Consider the following 23,523-nt stretch of genomic DNA (forward strand, 5'->3'; position numbering starts at 1 on the left):
ATGTTTAACCAAATTCCAATTAATAGCGATATTGAGAGAAATGCTGCAGTCGTGGCTACAAACTGGTGTAGACATACATCTCTTAAGTAGAGGACCAAGTGAGTATATAGGATATGATACTTCATTAGGAGCAAAAGTGAGGAGAAAAACACTCAATTAGGGGGCAGCTACATCACTTGGTTCTTAGAATGTTTTTATATTCTTTAAAAGGGTAGTGTATTTTCTAGAGCATTTAGCCATGGATGTAGTAGAAGCTGAAAGAAAATGGGAGAGAGAAGGATGTCTGTCAAGGTGGCATGTCCCTTAGAGGCTCTCAGGTTACAGGTATGGCAAAGACCTTTGTCTCTGAGATCTTGGAAAGCTGTTGCCAGTTAAAATAGACATTATTGGGCTCTGTTGTCCCACTAGTCTGTCTCAGTAGAAGGCAACTCCCTATATTCACAATAGCATTATATATACACTATATCCTTATGACATTATGTATTATGCGTTTTTGTCAGAAAACTGTTCATTCAGGACCAAAAAGTCAGTATTTTCCCATAGATGAGCACTGCTCACCATATTACACTTCAGAAAGAGAGAATTAACAAAATTTAAAAATGACTAATTCCCATTTTCATTCTCTGAACTGTGTGGTCTCTGCTGCCTCCATACTTTCCCATGCTAGTTGTGATCCATGTAAAGGCTTCCGGAGACATCATTCTTCTAATAGCATACTTAATATATCACAAAAGAGATGCCCAGGCAAAACCTTCATCTGTATTTGGGGGCAAGCCAGAGGCCTTTAAAGTTGCTGTTGAGGATGAGAAAATTCTAACCAAATTTGCTATCCGTATAGTTTTGATGGCTTTTTACTCTGATTCACATAATGTTATGATCTAACAGTGGATGGGCCTACAACAATTTCCCTGTCATTTTTAATCCACAGTGAGCTTTGAAATGTGGAAACTAAATGGGATATTAAAACCCGTTGTCTAAAAACAATTTCCCATTATATGCAGTGACCTGTCCTGACTTCCTTTATCGGCTCGCCCTCTTTCATCTAATAGGTGCATTAATCCATCTCCTTGCCTTGCAAAGACAGCATGATCAATGGCACATCACTGCATGTCAGCTGTACAACATGACAGTAGCCACAAATGTGTGAGGCTACATGAAACCCCAGGGATTCTTATGGTCACAGCCCCTGCGGAAAGGTACTTTCAGAGCAAATTGCTTAATACCTATGTTAGAAGGGCTTTACCGGATCAGATCATGAGCCCATCTAGCTCAGTATCCTGTTTCTGGCGGTATCTAGCCAAATGTCTATGAGAAGGCCACGAGCAGAGCATGAAGGCTGCAACCCTCATATCCTTATCACCTGCTATATTGTTTTTGAGCATAGAAATTCAGCTGTTATAACTAGTAGATGTTTATAGAGTTGCCCCCCATGAGTTTGCATAAACCCTTTAAAATGCTGTCTGAGGTAGTGACCTTTTTTGTATAACCAGAATTAGAATAATAAAATTGTAGATTTGGAAAAGCCCATGAGTCCCAACACCCCGCAATGCAGGAATCCTTTTTCCCAACATGGGGCTCCACCCCAGGACCCTGGGATTTAGAATCTCATAGTATATTTTATATTTTTTAAAAAATTATTTTTTCAAAAATATGTTGACAAAAATGCAATCCAATATTTTCCAACAAATATGTACATTTTGGCACCCCCCACTTATCTTTTTAATTTGTAATACGGCATTTCCTTCAGTACTTCAATTACAAATTACTCCCTTGTTTTCCTTTAGCATTAATTTTAACTGTTTGGTTTAAGTTAATCCTGCTAAATGAATTTATATGTGTACAATAACATTTCAAATAATTCACATTTTTTTCCAAGTCTTTGATAAAGTCCCGCCCCCTTTGGTTCCTTACTGCTCCCATAAATTTTGCTATTTCGGCATAACCCATTAATTTAGTCTGTCACTCCTCATTGGTTGGTACTGAGTCTTCTTTCCAAAGAATCCCATGCTCTACCAACATGGCCTTCTGATGACAGCACAGCACATCTAGGCTGAAACTTTCAAGTATGTTAAAAACCAATATCTACAACTTGACCAGAAGACTAGAATTCTGAAAAAGGTCTCTAAGTATGCAATATGTAAAATTATGGAGTAACCTCTCTGTTTTGTGAGTGCAGTGCTCATCATTGGATTCAAGAATCATTGGACGCATTTATGAAGACTACTTGTGGTTTTTTGATGCCTCAGTTGTCCTCAGATGCCCAGGGAGGTCAGGGGTTTATGTTTACCAACTTTAAGATCTTGCCTTTCCACTTTAATAGTGATAGTAGTTTGAATGGTGTGGAGGTACCCTTTGCTAGATTTCCCTTATGAATACTTTGTGAGTGGGATTTTGTTCATGTACATTGTTTGTGTTCTATTTGGGGCCAGGAAATAATTTTATCCCCAAACCGAATTGGTGGTGATAACTGAGGGTAGAGGAGAGGGGTTTACCTACCTGTGCTTAGTGTGATGCTTAGTTTACAGTATACATTTGGTGGTAATGCCAGTCATGTACTGTACCATTTTAAGTGTTGCTTTGTTTTCACATATCCCCCATGTAGTGGGGGAGGGACTTGGAAATGCTAGTTTTGTACATTTTAGAAATTGGCTTTGCTGAAATGTATGAACTACCCCAGACCTGCCTTGCTTATGCAAGTCATTTCAAGCAGTTTGATAAAAACAAACTTTCAGCAAAGCATCTGCTGTTTCTAGTTGTGATACAATGTGGCATGCCGGATTGCATAGCATGAATTGTGAGGTTGATTTGGGGTGCATAACCATGTCCCTTTGGGTGTGCTTTGGGTCTATGTGGCCTTTGTGCCATGTACAATTCTGTGATTCTACGGAATGGCTGTTAGGAATCAACCTCTTGTGTTCAGTGAACTCTGCTAAGTTTGGTTAATGGTATTGCTTTTCTAGGGGGTGGATAATTAAGTAAAAGAAACAATGGCTTTGATTGCTCAGTGGTTAGTAATTAGCGCAAAGCTAACAGCCAATATATCTTGGGCTGCCTTGGTATGAATTGTAGGCTACTTAAGAGCAGCCGTCATACAAGGACAACGTAAACATGGCAGCCAATAACCTGATGGCGAATTAAGAAGCACAAATGTTAGAATATTGAAGGTGAGGCAGGGTGGTGGCTTGTCTGTTCCTAGGAATTCATTGCATTGCTGCATTTCCCAAGCAAGCTGATAAGGAATATTTGTGTTAAAGATCTGCAGTTCTGTTTGTTGCTGATTTGCAACATGGAAAGTAATCATTACTAATAGGAGAATGCTGTGGAAAGAGCAGAATGTATTAGTGGGTACACCTTAATGGAGCGTTGGAGCGTTTCCTGATTATTTCCTAAGGATTTTTTTGTAATAGAAGGGGTGTGTGTGAGAGGGGGGGAGTTGATGATTATTGGAGAAGGAAGCAAAGATTAAGCATTAGAATCCCTTGTGTCTTTGTATTGCTGAAAAGGTAGGTCTGTGGCTTGCCATGAGCGAAGTAACAAGAAAAGTGATATTAGCAATTTTATAGTACAGTGGTACCTCGGGTTACATACGCTTCAGGTTACATACGCTTCAGGTTACAGACTCCGCTAACCCAGAAATAGTACCTCAGGTTAAGAACTTTGCTTCAGGATGAGAGCAGAAATCGTGCTCCGGCGGCGTGGCGGCAGCAGGAGGCCCCATTAGCTAAAGTGGTGCTTCAGGTTAAGAACAGTTTCAGGTTAAGAACGGACCTCCGGAAAAAATTAAGTACTTAACCTGAGGTGCCACTGTAATAGTGATTTATAAAGCAGTTTTTGGAATGTTCAAGGAGTGTCACATACATTATAAACTGAGTAATTCTTACAACAATCTTGTAAATTAGGTCAGTGTTGCTGGTAAAATATTATGTTGCTTGGTCAAATATTAATAAAAGGGTGTTGGATTTCTCTTTTGAACCTTCTTTAGGTTTTAGACATCAGCTTGTTGAATGGATGCCTATATAATTATGATTAATCGACACAAGCTTTAATAGATAGCGTATTAGATCATGAAGCTAATAGTTTCTGCTACCACTAGATTCTGCTATTGATATGTAACTTTTGTATCCAGATTCATTTGGACTAGCTTACCTCAATGCCAGTCTTAACCCACTTGACATGTCACCAGAATGTGCTTTGTGCACTGACACAGCCAGGCATGACCATGCCTCGTCCTGTGCATTTGTATTGTTTTAGATTCTGCATGGCAGCTGGTTAACCAAAACTGATCATGTGGCCATGAGCAGATATTCTACAATCCCACATCCTGGCTTTGATCTAATGAGGGACTGCTTGCTTCAGGAGCAGCAGCTGGCACCTGGAAATGATGTCATGGCCTGCTGGGTGGCCACGAGCCAATCCAGAAGCAGCTAAATAGGCTGAAAGGTGGGAGGCAAGGAGAAGGAATAAAGTGGTTGGTAAACACCCCTAAAAGGGAAATATGAGTTGGCTGTGAGTGGACAGCTGGGCTCTCCTGCATAGTGAGGAAAGAGCTGAGGCAGTACATCTGGGATGCCATATAAGGGCTGCAGAACAGAAAGGAAGGAATGTTACTGGAAAAATCCGAGGTCTCCCTTGGACAAAAACGAAGACACCAACCAGGATAACTTGGAGCAAAACAGCAGCCTGTAGGCTTGGCCTTTATTGAACTGTTGCAACAGGGTGTTCCCCTCACTTGCAGGAGAGAGGAAAGACACAGAAAAATGGTGTGCAAGACCTTATAAAAACTTTTGAAATTCCCATCCTGTAGGTCAAGCCCAACCCCAGAAACATCATTCATACATTACAGAAAGGAGGGGTTGAGGGAGGAGTTGTGGTGGTAACCTGAGTGTCCTGTCACCTGGCTGGTTCCCTTCTCCTCCTCCCCATGAGTCATTTTCTGAAGACAAAAGGTAGTCACAGTTTCCTGCCCCCTGAGGGAAGATCTGATCATTGTCCTTTGTTCCAGTCCATGCTGAATCCACTCCCATATGCAAGTTCTTTGTGATCTTGATAGTCTTCTGTCTAGGACCATCAGGGCTGGCATAGCAACTGGGCAGGGCTCCTGTGGATGTGCTGGCCTGGCCTGTATCAAACCTTCCCCATTTTGTAGTCCTTCCTTCATGGAGTAAAATAAAAGTGGAACAGTGCAAATCCGATGTATGGTTGATTTTCTATGAATTTATAACAGAAGCGTAGCGTATGTAGTGTGTGAGTGAGTGTGTGTGTGAAGTTTGTACAAACTGAATGATGGGGGGGGGGTTCCTGCTACAGGAATAGCAACCGTTTGTGTAATTGGACCATGCCAGTAAGTTTACAGTTCTGCATGATACTTACGTGGTCATTTACTCGGGGAGGGGGAGCAGTGATGTCAGGCGACCAGAACACAGGCCAGCAAGGCAATTTTAGGTAGTCTCTATAAAATCTGAAGTCACAGTTTCACTTGCACAGTTTCACAAGTGGTGAGAGACTGTGAGATTCCACATTTGAACCATTCAGTAGGGTTTCGGCGCTCTCAGTGCTGAGGCCTGGGTATGATTCCAGGCCAGGGAACACTTCTTTGAGCTGCACAGGTAGCTCAGTTGGTTACAGCGAGATGCAAATAACGCCAAGGTCATTAGTCTGATTTCCATATGGGCCAACTGCATATTCCTGCATTGCAGGGGGTTGGACTAGATGACCCTCGGTGCCCCTTCCAACTGATTCTGTGATTTCTTTTGCAGCATTTTTGTGTATAATATTCTCTATGTGCTTGTCTGCAGGTGATTGATAGGTGTGAGGCTCTTACTGCTTGGTTGCATCAGCTTTACTATAGAGCCTGGCCACATTGGACGGAGTTGGCTTGTGTGGGAAAATACGCTGCGGGGAGAATAGAGGGGCCCCTGAGAATAGAAAAGCAAGCTTTTTCAGTCTGGACAATTCAACTAGGTTGTCTGGATAAGCATCCTTGAATTATGTTTCAAATTCAGTCTCAAAATAGATTAAACCATGGTGAAGAAGAGAGTATGTATGTGCTGAAAGTGTGCTATTAAAAACCCAAGCAGGAAAAAACAAAAATGAGTACTACTTTTATTAGAATGATTTACATGTATTGTGTATTCAGAGTTTACTGAATTCTTCCTTAGGATATTAAGCAAAGGAGGAAATTTTGTAAGTGGGAGTATTTTAAGGCGCGTGGTGGTAGGTCTATTCTAAGTGGGTGATGGAGGCAGTTCCTTGCAGACTAAAAGTGTACCTTGTGAAAAAGAACTTGTGATTACACAAAAGCATGCTGGGACAGAGGAGTGATGGAGGCTCTCCCTTTGTAAATGAAGAAATAGTACTTTCAGAATCTTTGGCACTAATAGGAACTCACATGGCCCTCAGAAGAACGAAAGGATAACAACTCTTCTTGGTTTCTATTCCAAGGGGCCAAATGGCTTACTTATTTTTGACCTATTGGACAGTTTCAGGGTTGCAGCTATAGAATGTATGTGGTAAATTGTATGTTTAGAGGTATTTAATCTGTAGTATCAGTGCCCTTCTTATAATTTGTTGGGGGGGGGAAATATGTTGGGCAATGTTTTATGTGTAAACAGAAAAATGTGTGGCTGGGTGTAAATGAGGGACAGTCAAATATTTGCATTTTTCTCAGCTGTTACAATCTCATCTTACAAAACCTGACACAAATCACTTCCTGCACTAATTTGCTTATTTTCTTCTGCTTAGAGCAGAGAAATGGTTTCCCTTCATTTTCTGTTGACGCTTCAAATCAATGTGCCATTTATCTATTTATATACACTTTTCGGGTGGCCCTCAGTTTATAAAAAACAACCTATTGAAACAATGATTATCAATGACAATTATAGAATTTTTAAAAAGGGAAGCAAGGGAAAGAGACCCTTTTTGAAAGCCTGTTTCTGCTCCTTTCCTCTCCTCAGGAAAAAAATGGTTCCTCAGATGCCCCTGTGGTGGCAGTTGTTGATTTTAATGGGTCTATCCTGAGTAAAACTTAGTTGAATACCACCCCATGTTAGCAAGAGTGGGAAAGTCTTCTACCTGAGCTCATTGAGAGACACTGCTTTTAGTCTGCCACCCTCTTCCCCATCTGCTGTGTTATTGGAAAACATGGCTAAGGGAAAGATAAGGTTGCCAGGCAAAATCGACAAAAGGAGGAATGGTTAGATTTACTCTGACTATACCTACGTGTGTGTGGACTTGGACATTTCTGTGGTGGCCCCACAATTATGGAGTGCCCCTATCAAAGAAGGTTGTTCCTCTTAAAACATGAATTTTATCATCATGCTTGGGGAAATGTTTTTTAAAAATTGTATTACAGATGTGCATTACGTTGTAAGCTGTCTGGCTTTGTCACAAGAAAGGTGGAATATAAACTCAGGGCAGTTAGAAATCAGCCATGTTCACTTCTCCTGCTCCCAAATTGCAATATTACAAATTCTAATACCTGGCAGCCCCAATGAAAGCTTGAAAAACAGCCATTGTGACAGTTCTTGGGTAAGCCTCACATGGAGGTGGCAGTCCATACAACTGAGCTGTGAGCCTGCAGGCAGTACCCACATACGTTGCTGGGGTTTAATTTTATTTTTTACACCTTACTTCCACCTTTAATTTTGTGTCATTCTCTCTCACTGTTACAAGATACTGGGTTCCGATGCCCTGTCTGCTCTCCATTATCAATAACAAATGGGCCTATATTTTTTCCTTTCTTTTTTGCATCTTGAGAGGTTAGATGTAAACTCGAAAAACCCATCCATCTAAGCAGGGCAATTTCTTGAAATGAGGATCTTTTGCTTTTAGTACATATGAAAGCCATCCATTTTAATTCGGCAGGGCAGAGGTGAGAAACACTGGCATAAGACAGGAGTCAAAGCTTTATTGCACCAGCGAATGACCAGCATGCAAGGACTGAAAGCCACGATACACTTGGTTGGAGATGCAGCATTGCTCTGTCCCTGTGAAAAATCCGTGTGTGTGTGTGTGTGTGTGTGTGTGTGTGTGTGTGTGTAATATTTTCATTCCTTCTTCCTAGCATAGGTCACATCATAGGCCTGCCTGCTCCGCACAGCCAACCTCGCCACCTTTTTGCTTTTGTAATCAGACTGCAGATGTGCTTGATGATTGAACAATTTCTGCGCACCGCCGCTCCTGCTCCCAGCGGAGTCCAGCAGGCTCGCTTATGCAAGCTGTCATCTCTTCTTTTTTTCAAAGCTTATGGGGTTGTGCCACCGTTGTGGCGGAGGCTGGGGGGGGGGGAGTTCGTATCTAATAGACATGTATGGGGGAGGAAAAGAATTAGAAAGCACACGGCTGCAGAAAGGCTTTTCACAGCCCAGCATGACCGCCCTCACTCACAGCTCAAGCCACCATAAATTAAATAAATCCATTCCCACCCCTCACTGAGACTGCGTGCGGGCAGACAGACAGACAGACACACACACACACACACACACACACACACACAACCCGCTCGCTTGCTCTCAGAGACCAAAGATGATAAAAAGTCTTCTGGGGATTATTGCCCATTTGTAGAGTGACAATGGAAAGCCGCATCGCACAAATATCTATTCTCCGGCTCCTGGCATGGCAAGTCCTTCCTTTGCCTTGCATCTGGTCCCTTTTTAATAGCCCCAAGCCAGCCACGGTAGCTATTTAGTTGCTTGTGGTAAATAAAGCTTTATTAAAACCGACTTCCTCTCCCCCGCAAGTGTTTAATGATTAAAATGACCTTTCACCTGACATTTTCATGCTGCTTATTTTGTTTCTGAAGTACCATTTCTACTAAGGGAATAAACCAGTTGTTGTGGGTGGATGTTTAAATCTCTGGCAGCCCCACAACTTTTGAAGTGAAATGGTATTCCAAGTGCATCCTGGGGGCAGGGGGAATCTCAACTTAAAAGAAGTGTTTTTTGATGTATTAACTATTCATGTCATCCAATCACCTTCTTGACACACTCAGACATGCACAGTGCACACATAGGTGTGGTGATGTTCAGTTTTGGAACAACTTGTGTATGTGCCTGTTTTATGTTTTACTTATGATCTTCCCATATACCCAGAGATCATAGCACATGGTTTTTGTAAAGCAAGACAATTGAAACAAAGCGGTAATACATACTGGTAAATTTAAAGGTAAAAATGAAGCCCAGTTTATTTTTAACCAGTTCATGTTTGCCCAAATTTTTGTAAAGTTTTGTCTTTAATTTGATGCTTCTTAGGTAAACCTCTCATAGGCATTAAGAGTTTCTGAACTAGGGAACAGACATTGTGTGGAAGTACTCCCAGAGTTTACGGAAGAGAGATGACACATTTTATCCTTACCCATTCCTCAGACCAGGTGGGGTACAAAATGGCTTTACAAAACTCACTTGGCTCCAGGTGGTTTACCTGAATGCGGAGAGAGTTAAAGCCTAGCAGTTCTTAAGGGTTGTGGTAACTTTTGTCTGAGCCAGGGGTCAGCAAACTTTTTCATCAGGTGGCCGGTCCACTGTCGCTCAGACCTTGGGGGGGGCAGACTATATTTTGAAAATAATAATAATGAACGAATTCCTATGCCCCACAAATAACCCAGAGATGCATTTTAAATAAAAGGACACATTCTACTCATGTAAAAACATGCTGACTCCCGGACTGTCCGTGGGCCGGATTGAGAAGGCGATTGGGCCTTAGATTGCCTACCCATGCATGATCCTTTCCCATGACTTTTCATATCCTAAACTACACACTACAAGAACTTAGCCTCCCACCCCTTAACATCCAGCAGCTCTTCCCATTTTTTCACCTGAGTCCAAGCAGGGTGGTCGTGTCCTCCAGTTCATTTTCTCTGAACTGCAGCTGTGGAAATCTGCCTCCATTTCTTGGCTTTTCTCTGACAACTCACCTAGGAACCTCTTCTTAGTAGGCACTTGGTACAGTTGAAGCCCCTCCTGGTATTGGTTGGCCTGTGAAAGTCCAAAACACACTACCCTTTTGATCGAAGTACCTAAGAGGTACAGGTAGGTGTCCAATTATGACAAATATTTTTATTGTGTACAAGTGGCTAAACATATTTTTGACATTTTTTACCTAACAGCTTTTAAAAACCTTTTCCGTTAAGAAAAATCAAGTCAAACTGTAAATTTAACATGCAAAGCATGAATAATTTTTAATGCCCTCTGTGTTTTATGCTTGCATGGAAATAAGTTGCTTCCCTAGGTCCACATTTTACTCAATTGCATACTCTTTGCCTTCCATTGTTATTGCTTGTGCCTATGGAAAGCAGTTTTAATATTGCAGCAGATTTAACCCCCCGTTTCTAGGGCAGACAGGTATATTGATAGTGTTTGAATGCAATATTAAAAGATACTGTGATATCAATCATGGCTAAAATCAGTGACATTAAATAGTCGTAACCTGTCATCTTTCCCTGTCTTTTGCTTTTGGTCCAGATTTTAATATTTGCTGTTACCCCTGAATTATTCCACCTCCCTCCTTGTTGCTATTTGTGCTGCATTGGCCCAGCAAATATATATTAAACTGTACAAGTTGTCGGGATCTGCGTGGTATTTAGTCTTGACATTAGAACAGCATTTGATCAAACGGCACTTCCCGCCACATCTCCAAAGGCAGGCTTTTTTGAGCATAGCTGTCATGGAGTATGACTGCTACTCCTTAGCTCTCTATTTGCTAGCGCCAGAGGTGTGAAAGATGGCAGCGAATGGGGAGATAGTTAATCAATAACCACAAGGTCAGACAGACAGTGTCAGTTTTAGTGCTCCCTGTTAGGAAGCAGAGGCAGAGGATTTGTAGGGACTTGTAAAGGCTTAAAAGAAACACAAGGCAGTGCTATGTGAAAGGAGAATGGAAACTCGCTCGTCTTCAGTAGAGAAGGGAGACCTCTGCCGGCGTACTTGGGAAAGAAACTCTTTCCTGCCCAGGGGACATGGTAAGCAAAGGCGTAAACCCCTAAAGCCCTCTAAATGTCAACAAGCTTTTCGTGCACTTTTTATATATAAATTAATATGTCTCTCTTGACAAATGCTACATATCTGTATTATACTATTGGTATATACCTGTGTTATACTTACACACACACACACACACACACACACACACAAACACACACACACTTATTTGTATGTAATATGTTGTGTGTGTGTGTGTGTGTGTGTGTGTGTGTGTGTGTTTCACTATGAAACCAAAATAATGCATGCATTTTCTTTCTAAATAAAGCTTTTGGAAGCCGATCAAAACAAATCATCTGTGATGTGTGTATCAGTGGGGATGATTCATGGTTGCTCAGAGTAGAATTTTTATAAGCCTCTGATAGGTATTCATTTATACAATATTAAATTAACTTGGGAGCAAAATAGAATGCGCATAGGAAGAAACATATGACTTCCTTTCAAAATTTCCTTTCTTAATTAAGATCTTCATACTTGATATTTGTGCATTAAGCTCATGAGTAAGCGTTTAATTTTTGACCTTAGGTGCACAAGTTGTTGGCAAGGTTGAAGTTCCAACAAAAAGAACAAGTTTCAAAATTGAAACGTAATATTTATTTGCTATTAAAAGCAAGCTGCTCCAAGAAAGTACACTGTGCATTGTCGTGAGCTCTATATTGTGCTGATGAAGAGAAATGTTTAAGGAGGAATTCAACATAGCACTAGGCAGATCACCAGTGCCAGCTTTCTACCTTTCTGCCTTTTCCTCCCCTCGCATGCTGTTCCAAGGGTTATCCTGACCCCTTGAGCCAAATTGGAGGACACGGTAGGGGGCAGCCCTGTTGTATTAGCAGATGTTCTTGTGCAGGCTTCCACTGGTGGGGCTTGTTATTTAACGTCACCCCCTTAATTTTTTAATTAAAGACCAAACCCACCACTTAAATTCGCATTTTTTCAAATCTGCACATTTAAAAAGCAAAGACAGGTTTAATATAGTGAAAATCCTTCTGTGTCTTATGTACACATAAGATGCAAGTCTTGCAGGCCTTGGAGGAATGGCACTTCAACTGTATTAGTTGTTCTTAACCCCCTCATATACATGTCTGTAGTTAACTCCACCCCCTAACTTGAACCAGCTCTTATCTGATTATATAACTGATCAATTAGTTAAGGTAGTCCCCTCCCACCCTGTTTGTAGCCTAGCTCAGTGCTTAATCAAAGCTACTCAATAGATAGCAATCATCTGCCTTTGCGAACACCTCTCAGCATATAGAGAAATAGAGCAAATTATTCATTTTTGTCTGACAGATGAAACTTCACCATCTGTCTGTAGGCATAGATTTTTGTGCTGTTTATTGTTTCCTTTTGCTCACTACCAGGTAGCAAGAAGAGGGAGCAGATATTGCAAAGCTATGTGCACTGGGGGTGGGGTGGGTGAGGAGAACAGCTCTCAGTTCTTTACCTTGTGACCCTTCCTGGGGCCACTTCAGATATAATGCTTGCCACTGATTTGTACACTTTTCTCACATACACCCTCTGGGTCTGATCATGATATTGCATTGCATTTGTACAGATATTAACAATATTTAAGATATAGCCCCTAATCCATCATTAAATCAGGGAGAACCTTTCCATTCTCCTCTCTTCTGCACATCTGCCTTTAAAAAATGAGTTTTCATTGTAGCCTTTACCAGCAAAGAACTAGGCTACATGTTAACATTTATCATTCTAGAGGATGTTGTTGGGTGTAATGTACATGGTATGGTACTTTGGTAGGGAATACACTGTAATAACTCTGCAGACTGCCATGGCACTTAGAACAAATTCTAGACCTGCATACAAAGGTGTCTGACTCAGCTTTTCATAGCTCGCATTTCCACCTCAACCTGCCTACTTAACAGCATCTTTGCAGCTGCCACAGAACCACTGAAGAGTATTCTGTTGCAGAGTATTCTGGAAAGAAAGATGCAGACCTTGGCAAGTTGCTTAATTTCCCCCTTAACTCCTTCCTATCAGTCATTCACACATTAAGAAAATGGGATGGGTGGGTCTTATTCCTACATACTTCAAATGCAGACATTTGGAAAGAATAGCACTGGGATGAGACATGCCCCCATCACCATCTCAGAAAGAAGTAATCCTCCATCACAAGTTTGAGAAAAATTTCCCTGGAGCCTTGTCCAAATGAGAGTCTGAGTATTCCCCTCTCCTAGTGCTAGAAGACCAGCTTGTTTATGCTTGTGCTTGGACAATTTACATAATGCACTTTTTAAATGCCTTAAAGTCAGGAGTGGGGAACCTGCGGCCCTCCCAGATGTTGCAAGACTCCAACTCCCATCAGCCCCAGCCAGCCTGGCAAGGAATTATGGGAGTTGGAGTCCAGCAGCTTCTAGAGAGCCGTAGGCTCCCCAGCTCTGCTTTATTTTGCATTCATTATTATATTGTTTATTTAAATTGTTACCTGTCCCAAGTCCTTGGGGTTGGGTGGAAGAGAACCAACTTTAGTAATACAGTGGTACCTCGGGTTACAGACACTTCAGGTTACATATGCTTCAGGTTACAGACTCCACTAACCCAGAAATAGTACCTCGGGTTAAGAACTTTGCTTCAGGATGAGAACAGAAATTGTGCTCCAGCGGTGCAGCGGCAGCAGGATGCCCCATTAGCTAAAGTGGTGCTTCAGGTTAAGAACAGTTTCAAGTTAAGAACAGACCTCCAGAACAAATTAAGTTCTTAACCTGAGGTACCACTGTAATGATTTGTTATACCCATTGAGGTTTAGCTATTTATTTACACTGCTCTTACTAACCATGGAATTGGGTTTCAAGTGTTGCCCTCTCCAAATTGCTTCCCACTATACCAGCAAGATCAAACCACTCTGTAATTTTTGTTCCCAGTCTTTCTATTTGCCTATTACTACTAAGTGCAACCCATTTTCCTCACGTATGCTAGATCTCCCTGCTGCTTTGTGGGCCCCCTAATCTGCCAGCAGGAGTTGCTTGATAATATTGGCTGACAGCATGGAAGGGGGGTATATCTCACTGCTGGAGAAAACAAGGCTTTCGCCAAGTGATTTCTATGTTTTGACCAGAGCTTTTAAATAATTTTAAGCTAATCACTGAATAATGTAGCAAGATGGTTAAACCAAATAGTCACAGAAAGAAGAGTTGGGTGGAAGTGGAGAGAGACAGAGACATTTCTCACAAAATCAGGGTTGAAACCATTTTGCTCCCTAATGTCCCATTGCCTGATCAAGACCTCCTCTTTGACTCTCACTCCTGCAGTAGACTAGAAGGGAAAGAAAAGCTTTTTAAGGTGGGACGATCTGTATAGATAATGTTAGTTGGGCTGAGATCTGACAGTGACAGAATAGACCAGGGGTCAGCAACCTTTTTCAGCTGTGGGCCAGTCCACCGCCCCTCAGACCATGTGGTGGACCGGACTATATTTTTTTTGGGGGGGGGGGGATATGAACAAATTCCTATGCCCCACAAATAACCCAGAGATGCATTTTAAATAAAAGGGCACATTCTACTCATGTAAAAACATGCTGATTCCCAGATCGTCCGTGGGCCAGATTGAGAAGGCGATTGGGCCGCATCCGTCCCACGGGCCTTAGGTTGCCTACCCCTGGAATAGACTCACTGAGATTTGATTCCAACTGCATTTTGGATGGAGGGATTGGTTGGAAGTATGAGAGAATCACTGCTACAGTGTTTGGCAGAGCTTGAGGGACCTTTGATGCTGCTCCCCTTTCAGTTACACAATTTAAAAACTCCTACATGAACCAGTTGATGCCATGTGTAAATGTGATATATATTTTAGGGGACGTTGTTGTTGTTTTTAACAGCATGGGCTCTATTTTTATTTATATATCTCCTATCCCCTATGAACAAATTGTAGTATTTAAAATGGATCATTGCTGAAATAGTGTCGTGTCTGGGTTAATTTATCGTGTAAGTAAATACTTCTGCTTTGCACTCAGATATTAAATTTTTGAGGTGCTTTGAGGGTTCTGCAAATGAACAGGAGCACGTGTAGGCCATAGACTAATAGAATTGAGTTGGAAGGGATCCTGAGGGTTATCCAGTTCACCCCCTTCAATGCAGGAATCTCAACTAAAGCATGAAAGATGGCCTTTAAGCAGAGGTTTAACCTCCTGAAGAAGTCTGCTTCACTGTCGAAAAGTTCTTACTGTCAAAGTTCTTCCTAGTATTTAGTGGGAATCTCCTTTCTTGTAACTTTAAGCCATTGGTTTGTGCCCTACCTTCAGCAGTAGGAGAAAACTGCTCCATCTTTCATGTGATAGCCCTTTAAATATTTGAAGATGCAGAATAAAGAGAAAATCCATTGGCTCAATCTACTTCTAATAGCAAACAGTCCTTCAATATTCTTTAAGCCAAGTTGTGCTTTACAATGAATGTCTGAAATTTGGGGGATGTCATCAACAGTTTTTGAGAATGTCTGAAAGTATACACTGGTAACATTGGCAATCAAAACGTACACAAATAGGAGAAATTGCTATTTTTAGCACTGCTGAAATTCATCCGGGATTGTCCATATTCACCACATTTGGGACTATTTATCTATAGGTCTGTTGCGAGTGACTGTGTTTACCTGTAGGCTGCAACAAGTATTCCACCCAGGTATATTTGTGCTAGCTCTAATATGTCATTTGGTTCCTAGCCATTTAACACATCTCTTTCCTAGTGTGTTATGCTGAAACTTTGCTTCGGCAACCTTTGGTATAGGAACCTTGCATTTTGTGGAGGGTGGAGAAGGGTCATAGCTAAGTGGTGGAGCATCTGTTTTGCATACAGAAAACCTCTCAAGTTCAAGCTGAGAGAAACCCCTGGGAGCTGCTGCCAGTCAGTGTAGTGGCAATATTGAAGGGCCAATGGCAGATTCCTCTTTGTGTCTGTGGGGGGGGGGGTAGTTTGCACACAGCATCAACGTAAATTTACAACTGAAGTTTGTTGTATGTTGTGATGTTCGTATCCATCCCAGGTACCTGCAGAAAGCATTTTGTGGTGACATTTATGTCAGACACCCTAATTCCCTCTCCCCTCCCTGCTGCTAAACCAACAGCTGGATTTGAAGCAGGAAGAAGAGGAGGAGGGAAAGAGGAGTCGTTTTTGGGACAGAGTTGATGGCACTGACATGATGGGAATATTAGTGGAAGGGATCTAGTATAGAATGTCTCTAGGTTTGTAGCTAGCCACCCCTGAATTATGTGACTTTGGGATGTCATTGTTACTTATTGGAATGAAAAGGCGTTGCTTTCAAGAGGGCATCCATCCTCCCTTTAAATAGAAAAAACTACCACAAAGGGTAAACATCTGCTGTGTAGTATCCAGCATCTCGTTCGTTTTAGTGTTGGCAGGACTGTATTTTACTTTTTGTCGTCTTAATGATCTTTCTTGTTCTTTTTATATCTTGCAGCTTGAGGGATTTTAATGGCTTTCAGGTAGAATCCAAGTGGAGACAATCAAAATGAATTCTATGGACAGGCACATACAGCAGACCAACGATCGGCTGCAGTGCATAAAACAGGTAAGCCAAAGACACGTCATTAGGCAAACCTGATGGTTGAAAGCACCCATAGCATTGCATGTCAGCCTGTGCTCTTCATGGCGTTTGTGTTGTAACAGACCTTATTTAACTACTGCACTGCTTCTTGATCTTGAAACTCCATTAAAGCTGAACACAACCTCATCCCTTGTGAACATTTTCTAATTTAAGTTATTTCTCAAGTGGGGGATGGAAATGTTAATATATATTGTCTTGCCATTTGCTGACACAGACAACGGGCCTCTTTATATTTTATTACAGGCTTTTTAAATATATAAATAGTATTCATTTCACATTCTGCTATTCCTCCAAGGGCCTTGGGGCATGGTGGGTGTCTCCACCACTCACAACAGCTCTGTAAGCTAAGAAATGGTGACTGGTGTGAGGTCACTTTAAGTGAGCTGAGTGGTGATTTGAACTCTGGCTTCAGTGGTGTCAGATGCTGTATCTGTCTACCACACCATGCCAGTGTTGGACTATTGTAAGCATAAAAAATGTTTCCAAATGAGCAATGGACATGAACCAGTGCATATGTGTTACTGCAACTAGTCATGGTGCCCCAACAAATGTGCACCACATGTTCCTGAGTGTGATCAAAACCAAAAGGGGTTATGAGCAGCTGTGAAAGGATACCTTCAGACTGGGGAATGGGAATCAAAATGGTAAATATGGTTCAATTTAAATGTGTTTAAAGTGAGGCGCACTGGAGCAAAAATTTCTAATATTGTATATGTACTGGTGAGGTGTAAATTGGTGGCATAACTAACCAGGAAAGAGATCTTAAGATTGGAGGTGGATAGCTCACTGAAAATAACTGAGTTCCATGTGGATTGTTAGGAAAGGGAATGGAAATATAATGGAAAACTAACTTATCAGAATGCCTTTATCTATGTTGCAGCCACATTTGAAATATCTTACAGTTTTGATTTACCCATTTCAAAAAGACAATATTGATCTGGAAAAGGGGGGATTCAATGACCAAATTGTTAGGATGCACTCCCTAAGGGAAAATGTTTAGAGGGAGTTTAATTTAGAAAGAAGGTGCCTGGAGGCATGATAGAGGTTCATAAATCTATGCTTGGTGTAGAAAAAATGGAACACACAGAGGTTTTTCTCCCTGTGTTCTAATCCTAGGATATGGGGTCATTCTGTGAAATTGAGCCTTACGTTCTCATGTTCCTCTCTTTGTCCTGTATGTGCAAATCTACGTCATTGTCCTCTATGCGCAAGTCTACTTCTCCCCTTTACTTAAACATGTTTAAAAGTATTTTCCTAAAAAGATGTGTGAAATTTTGCCATGAAATATGCTTAGTTCCATGGGTAGAAGCTAAGAAGAGGCAAATTTTGCTTTTGCTTCCAGTTGCTACACATTTTGTAGACTTGTTGGCAGCAGTTACTGCTCCAAGGAGGCAGACAGCCCTCCATGCCCCCCTCACCCCCACCCTGCAAGAACGGTATAAATGATGTTCTGTGTTCTGCTTGAAGTGAGTCAGGTTACAGCAGAGGGTCAAGGCATTTTTCTTTCTTTTTAGCTCAGACTAGGTTCTGGCACACAGACAGTACATTTGCCGTAATGTTTTTAGACTCCCTTTAGAACTGTGTAACTTCTCTCCCTTTCAGTTCAAGAAAGAACCCCAATTACTCAGACAGAATGTAAGGGTAGGTTCAGAACAGAAAACACAACAATTAGAAATATGACATTATTTTCCCCTATAAAAATCTTATAGAAAACCTTGCATTGTCTGCCTGTAGGGACACATGGGACTGCCCCATGAAAACAAGGTTGTCCTGTACTCAATCTGTGGCATTTTTGCTCTTGCTGTATGTACTAGGCACCTTGCTACCTGAGAGAAAGTACTACTTGAGTTTCTTTTTTATGCTAAGCTTTCTAGGGTGTTTTGAGGCTGCTTCTCCCCATATTTCTAGACATTGTAGGGTGTTTTGAGGTTCCAAGAATGGTATCTAAGCCAAAAAACCTCTGGCTTAAATTTCATGTCAGCCATACTAGGCAACTGTATGCTCTCGCAGCCTCCACCCCTTCATCTCTTATTCAAGAATAGTAATTCTGATGATAATAAAAATTTACAGGAAGGTATAAGGATTACTGAGTGCTGCATGTTCAACACTTAGGAAAAGGGTGTATGTGTACGTGCGTTTGTGTGTATCACATTGACATTTGAAATAGGATGATATGTTGTTATTAAAATTATACACACACTTTATAACAACAACATATTACCCTATTTCAAATGTCAGTGTGATGCATGATTACAGTTGGCTGCCTCCCTGCTGAATATTGAAGCTGCATGACATGGTCATGCAGCTTCAGCTGAAAGAAATAACTAGAAGTTCTTGGTTACCAGGAGTCTTTTTCTGAGTGAGAGCCTAGACTCTTGTTTCATGTTATATTAGGAGGTGTCAGGCAACATCTCAGCAATCCATACTGTGTCACTCAGTTGATCCAACTTAGTGAATGTGTTCACACGTAACCTTAAACCGTAGTTTAGTGTTACATGTGCAAGCAGAAAGGAGCCCAGGCAAAGTGCTGGGCTCATGTCCTCCTACCCCACCTCCTTCCACAAATCCGGGAGAAGGAATAAACTATGATTCACTTTTGCTTTCAGTGAATCATGGCTTGTTGTTACTAGAAAATTAGGAATTGTGATTTAACATAAATTCTGCTTAAGTACAAAACAAGCTACATAAAAACCAGGGGTTATAATCATGGGCCTGTTGTACTACAGAGAGGGAGTTATGCACTCGCTGTTGGGAGCACATTTGGAGGTGGCACAACAATACAGTTCTATGACTAATGTTGGAAACAGCCAGGAGGCTGTACTCTGAAAGTTTGGTTCACACAGATCTGGGAGGTTGCTTTGCCTGAAGGATTGATACATCAAGTTCGATGGGCAAGGCCTCAGGGGAAAGAAGATATATTTCTGGAGAGTTGGTTTCCATTTTTCACATATATAAATGGGCAGTAAGGAGAGGCTCAGAGGTCTTTTTGGAGGCATATATTATACCAACTTAGAAAGAAAGGAGCTTGATTTCTGACTTAAGATCTTTGTAACTGACAATGCAAAAAGACAAAACAAAGCAGAATTTGTTTTAAACCAGGATCCCTGGTTTGCATGTCACCACAAACCAAGAATCTTTGAAAATGAAACTGATCTTTGTTCATATGGGAAAGGGCGAGTGGGAGCACTCAAAACTAAAGATTCGTTCAGTTTCCCTTACATTATGAAACTCTGCTAGTTCTAGCAAGTAGTTTGACCTTTCACTCTTTTAAATTTACCAAGCATATATCAAGTCTTGAATTGAACAATATACAACCTGTGCAGTTTCACACTCCCATCCTGTACTTGGCTGCAGTCTACAGGATTGTCTTAAAATATCACAAATCACAGTATTCATCAAGAAAAAAAATAGGGACTCAGTCCATTCAAACAGACACATTTATGTCCTGTTGATTTCAGTGGGAAATTTAGATCAAGGGGATTTTAAAATGTGCTTCACTTTGACCAGACCATATGCATAATTTATCTCTTTTGTTGCAAAGTTACAAAATTAGTGGTGTCACTAATCTCAGTGTCAATATCCACCCACGCTTTAAAGCAAAGGCATCAATGCTGAGGCAGTCAGATGTCTTATACGTTGTTTCGGTTGCTTCTAAAATATCCTAGTGTCTGTCTAGCTTTGTGCGACCTCTTTAACAAATTATTTGTCTCCTTTCCCCGTCTGGCTGACTGTTGGAATGTGCTTCTCCAACAGTAAGAGTATGTTCAGGGGAAAGCTGTGCTGATAACAGCCAGCCATTCTTGGCTTCTCGGGCAAATCGCAGGCATCCGACTGACATTCCAACCATGGTTGAATCTCTCAAGAGAGAAGACAGACCAGGGAGTTAGAACAAACAATGACTGAGGATTTAGCTGCCCTTGGAAATGACAGTTTAGTGCCATATTTTATGTTTTGTCTTGTTTCTGGCTAATTTGAATCTGCTTCTAAGCTCAGTACTATGAGGTTTAGCATCAGTAAGCTACGACTTCTGAGGCAGGCTGATGGCCATTGGCTCATCCTATGTCCTGAACCCCTGGCCTACCTGGCAGCAAGTCAGCGTGCCACGTCCAAAGTTCAGTCCACACAAGTGAAGTCCAAAGGTCAGGAAACGAGGTTCAGGGTCAATCCAAGTAGTCAAGGCCAAAGTCCAGCAGTCAGGATACAGTCCAGATTCAAACCGGAGCACAGTTCCATAGTGATCCAGGAGCATCAAGGCCAAAAGCCCTCAACATGGGCAGTTGAGTAGGCACAGCATCTCAGCTCTGCTGCCCTTTTATACTTTGCACACTGATTGCAGCACCTGGGCTTGATGAGGCATGTGACCCTCACCTGTTCTAAGCCTACTCCAACTGAGGAATCACACACCTGCTCCCAGAGCTAGTGAGCCCTACCTGGCCAGCTAGTGAGCTTGGCTGTGGGCCCTTGCCTGCCTCAACTCCTGGAGTATCCCTCCTGCTGTTCCCTGTGCCTCAGAGCCCACCGTGTTTGTGGAGACAGGAGCCCCTCTGGCTCTGATGATGAGTCCTGCTGCTCTGGTTCCTGTGCACCCTGTGAGTACTTCCCGCACCAACCTCTCCTTCTCCATTCTCAGCTTGCCCCGGTTTGTCCCAGTCCCGGCTATACCTCTTGCCAGGCTCCTCTTCTGCCTCCCAGTTGTCTTGCCGGTTCATGACACCCTAGTATTCTGTGACCTGGAAGCCTGAAAATTTCTTTATTAAGAAGCTTCTTTCTTAACTCTAGGCCTTTGCAATTCATAATCATCTAAGCCAGGCAAGGCCAAACTTGGCTCTCCAGCTGTCTTGGGACTACAACTCCCATCACCCCTAACTTAACAGGACCAGTGGTCAGGGATGATGGGAATTGTAGTCCCAAAACAGCTGGAGGGCCAAGTTTAGCCATGCCTGATCTAAGGCAAACTCAGCTCTCCATTGCATATGGCAGCTCATATCTCTCTCCCCGCCGTACCCGCTTTTCCTTTTTCCTGCCTGTCTTGAATTGCAAAAATGTGATCGGGCACAGGGTTGGCAAGCACTTGGATGCCCAGAATACATTGCTAGTCTAAAGTCATGCAAACCTGTCCTGAACAGTCCTCAAAAAAAGTATTTAATATGCTTTGATGCCCTCTGACATGTTCAAAGTTTGCTAATTTAAAGTGAGCAACTTCACCCAAGGGAGACAAGAAAGAAGCCTTTTAGTGATTAAGAATGGTTCATAAGCCTGTTTGTTGGTGTATCTCATTTATTATATCTCTGCAACTTTTAAGTTGTTAAGTTACTTCCTTTTCTTTTTAGTTATCAGAATGTGCAAAAAACATTTTTAGCATTGCATTCTAGAGAAAAAAGAATCTATTATTAAAAGTCAGAAGAGTTTTTATTAACTGTGGTACAGAATTCAAGCTGTTTCTATCAGGCCCTTTTCAAGTTGGTGGGTGGAACACCCATGTTGTTTTTGAACAATGCATGGTGGTCTTTATAGGAAAAACTTAGTCTGTGTGACATAATAGAGCATTTCCTCTTGAGCAGGTTGGAGCTTAGCTGCCAGAAACCTTGCCTCATGCTTGCTGCTCTGGGATATTGGTTTCTAACTGACAGAGAAGCTGATATGGCATGGCCCCCTCCCCCCACTGAAATACACAGAAACCCGAAGAATTAACTAGCGCTATTTCGCAGGGGCAGGCAGGGGGTTGGGTACTTCCTGTTTGGATATAAACTACTTACAGAAAAAACCGTAAAGGAGAGGTTCTGCTGCTAGTCAACAATATTTTTTACTCCTCTCTGACTTGATGGTTGATTACATTGCTGGCTGTGGCCTTTTGCTCCTTTTCCTGGAAATTTGAGATTGGTTTTCCCTCTGAACGGACCATCTCTGTTTTTATTTGCAAGCTGTCAGTAAGAAAGGTATGGCTCCCAAGAAGAGAGATGGTAGGGCTTATCAGCATCATGAACCATATGGAACTTTGAAAGTTCCTTCGAGTCCAAAGTTGTTCCCCCAACTGCGAGAGCAGGTGGAAAATGCACCCAGGACCAGGCCTCTGTTGGCAACTGACTATCTATCCATGGGCTCCCTAGCGCAAGCAGGCAACGAGGAACAGGAGAGTCTGCACGCAATCTACGTTTTGGAGGAGAGCCTTGGGCAGGTAGGCTTTGCTGCGTGGGTTTTTTTTTTTTCTTTAAAAAATCTAGACTGAAGAGGAGAGGAGGATGTGGAGCTATGTTAGAAAGAGTCTGTATTCAGTAATTATCCAGGTTTCCTATGAGGAAGAATGGAATTGGTGGGTAGCTTCACCTGTGATGTGGAGATATTGTTAGAGATTTAAAAGATTTAACTTGGTGTGTTACTTCAGGTTTGGAGGAGAGGTAGAGTAAAGTGGCAAAGACACCAGTGGTACTGGTTGGAGAGAAGATTCACTACAAGAACTGTCCTTTTCCAGCTGGTCTTTGGTGTTTAATTTCATCTAATTCTTTATTTAATTTTGTATGTGCATTGGCACTGACAATAAAACATTTTGGTTGTTTTATGGCTCTGCCTTTTAACTTAGCATTTGTCAGGAAAGCTTTCAAAGACACACATGATAGGAAGCTAGATGAGAATTTTGCTGTCTCAGTCAAGAACAGAACAATCACATGAAACTTCAGCCCAGTGCCATCTAGTGACTAAGCCAAATAATGACACTATCCATACTTCATCTTGTCTTGGTTGCTGTTACATTTTTTGATGTTTTATCTCCGGTTAAGTTGTATTGCATGCATAATGCAGCAAGGTGGTGTACAGTTAAGTCAATAGAACTAAATAAATTTCAAATGCCTCCTGTTGTACTCTGCGTTTGCTGGAATACTGTTTATGCTTAACAATAACAAAATATATTCATTTGAAAAATAGTCACAGGCAATTTGAAGTGCTTTCTGCAGGAGGGGTAAAAATGCCTTGTGTTCTAAGTGGTACC

The 23,523-nt window shown here is 41.7% G+C and overlaps 1 protein-coding gene across 11 annotated transcripts in view; it reads left to right on the top strand.

The window, feature by feature from the left end:
• Positions 1–23,523, top strand: part of ZMIZ1 (zinc finger MIZ-type containing 1) — a 365,870-nt gene that overhangs the window by 199,907 nt on the left and 142,440 nt on the right. For all 11 annotated transcript variants that reach the window (XM_081864244.1, XM_081864249.1, XM_081864243.1 and 8 more), the window contains one exon: positions 16,395–16,505. In XM_081864244.1, the coding sequence (XP_081720370.1) occupies positions 16,446–16,505 (60 nt within the window). In that variant the 5' untranslated portion in view covers positions 16,395–16,445. The remainder of the gene's footprint in view (positions 1–16,394; positions 16,506–23,523) is intronic.

Source organism: Podarcis erhardii, assembly GCF_964252035.2.
Source record: "Podarcis erhardii genome assembly, chromosome: 5".
NCBI lineage: Eukaryota > Metazoa > Chordata > Lepidosauria > Squamata > Lacertidae > Podarcis > Podarcis erhardii.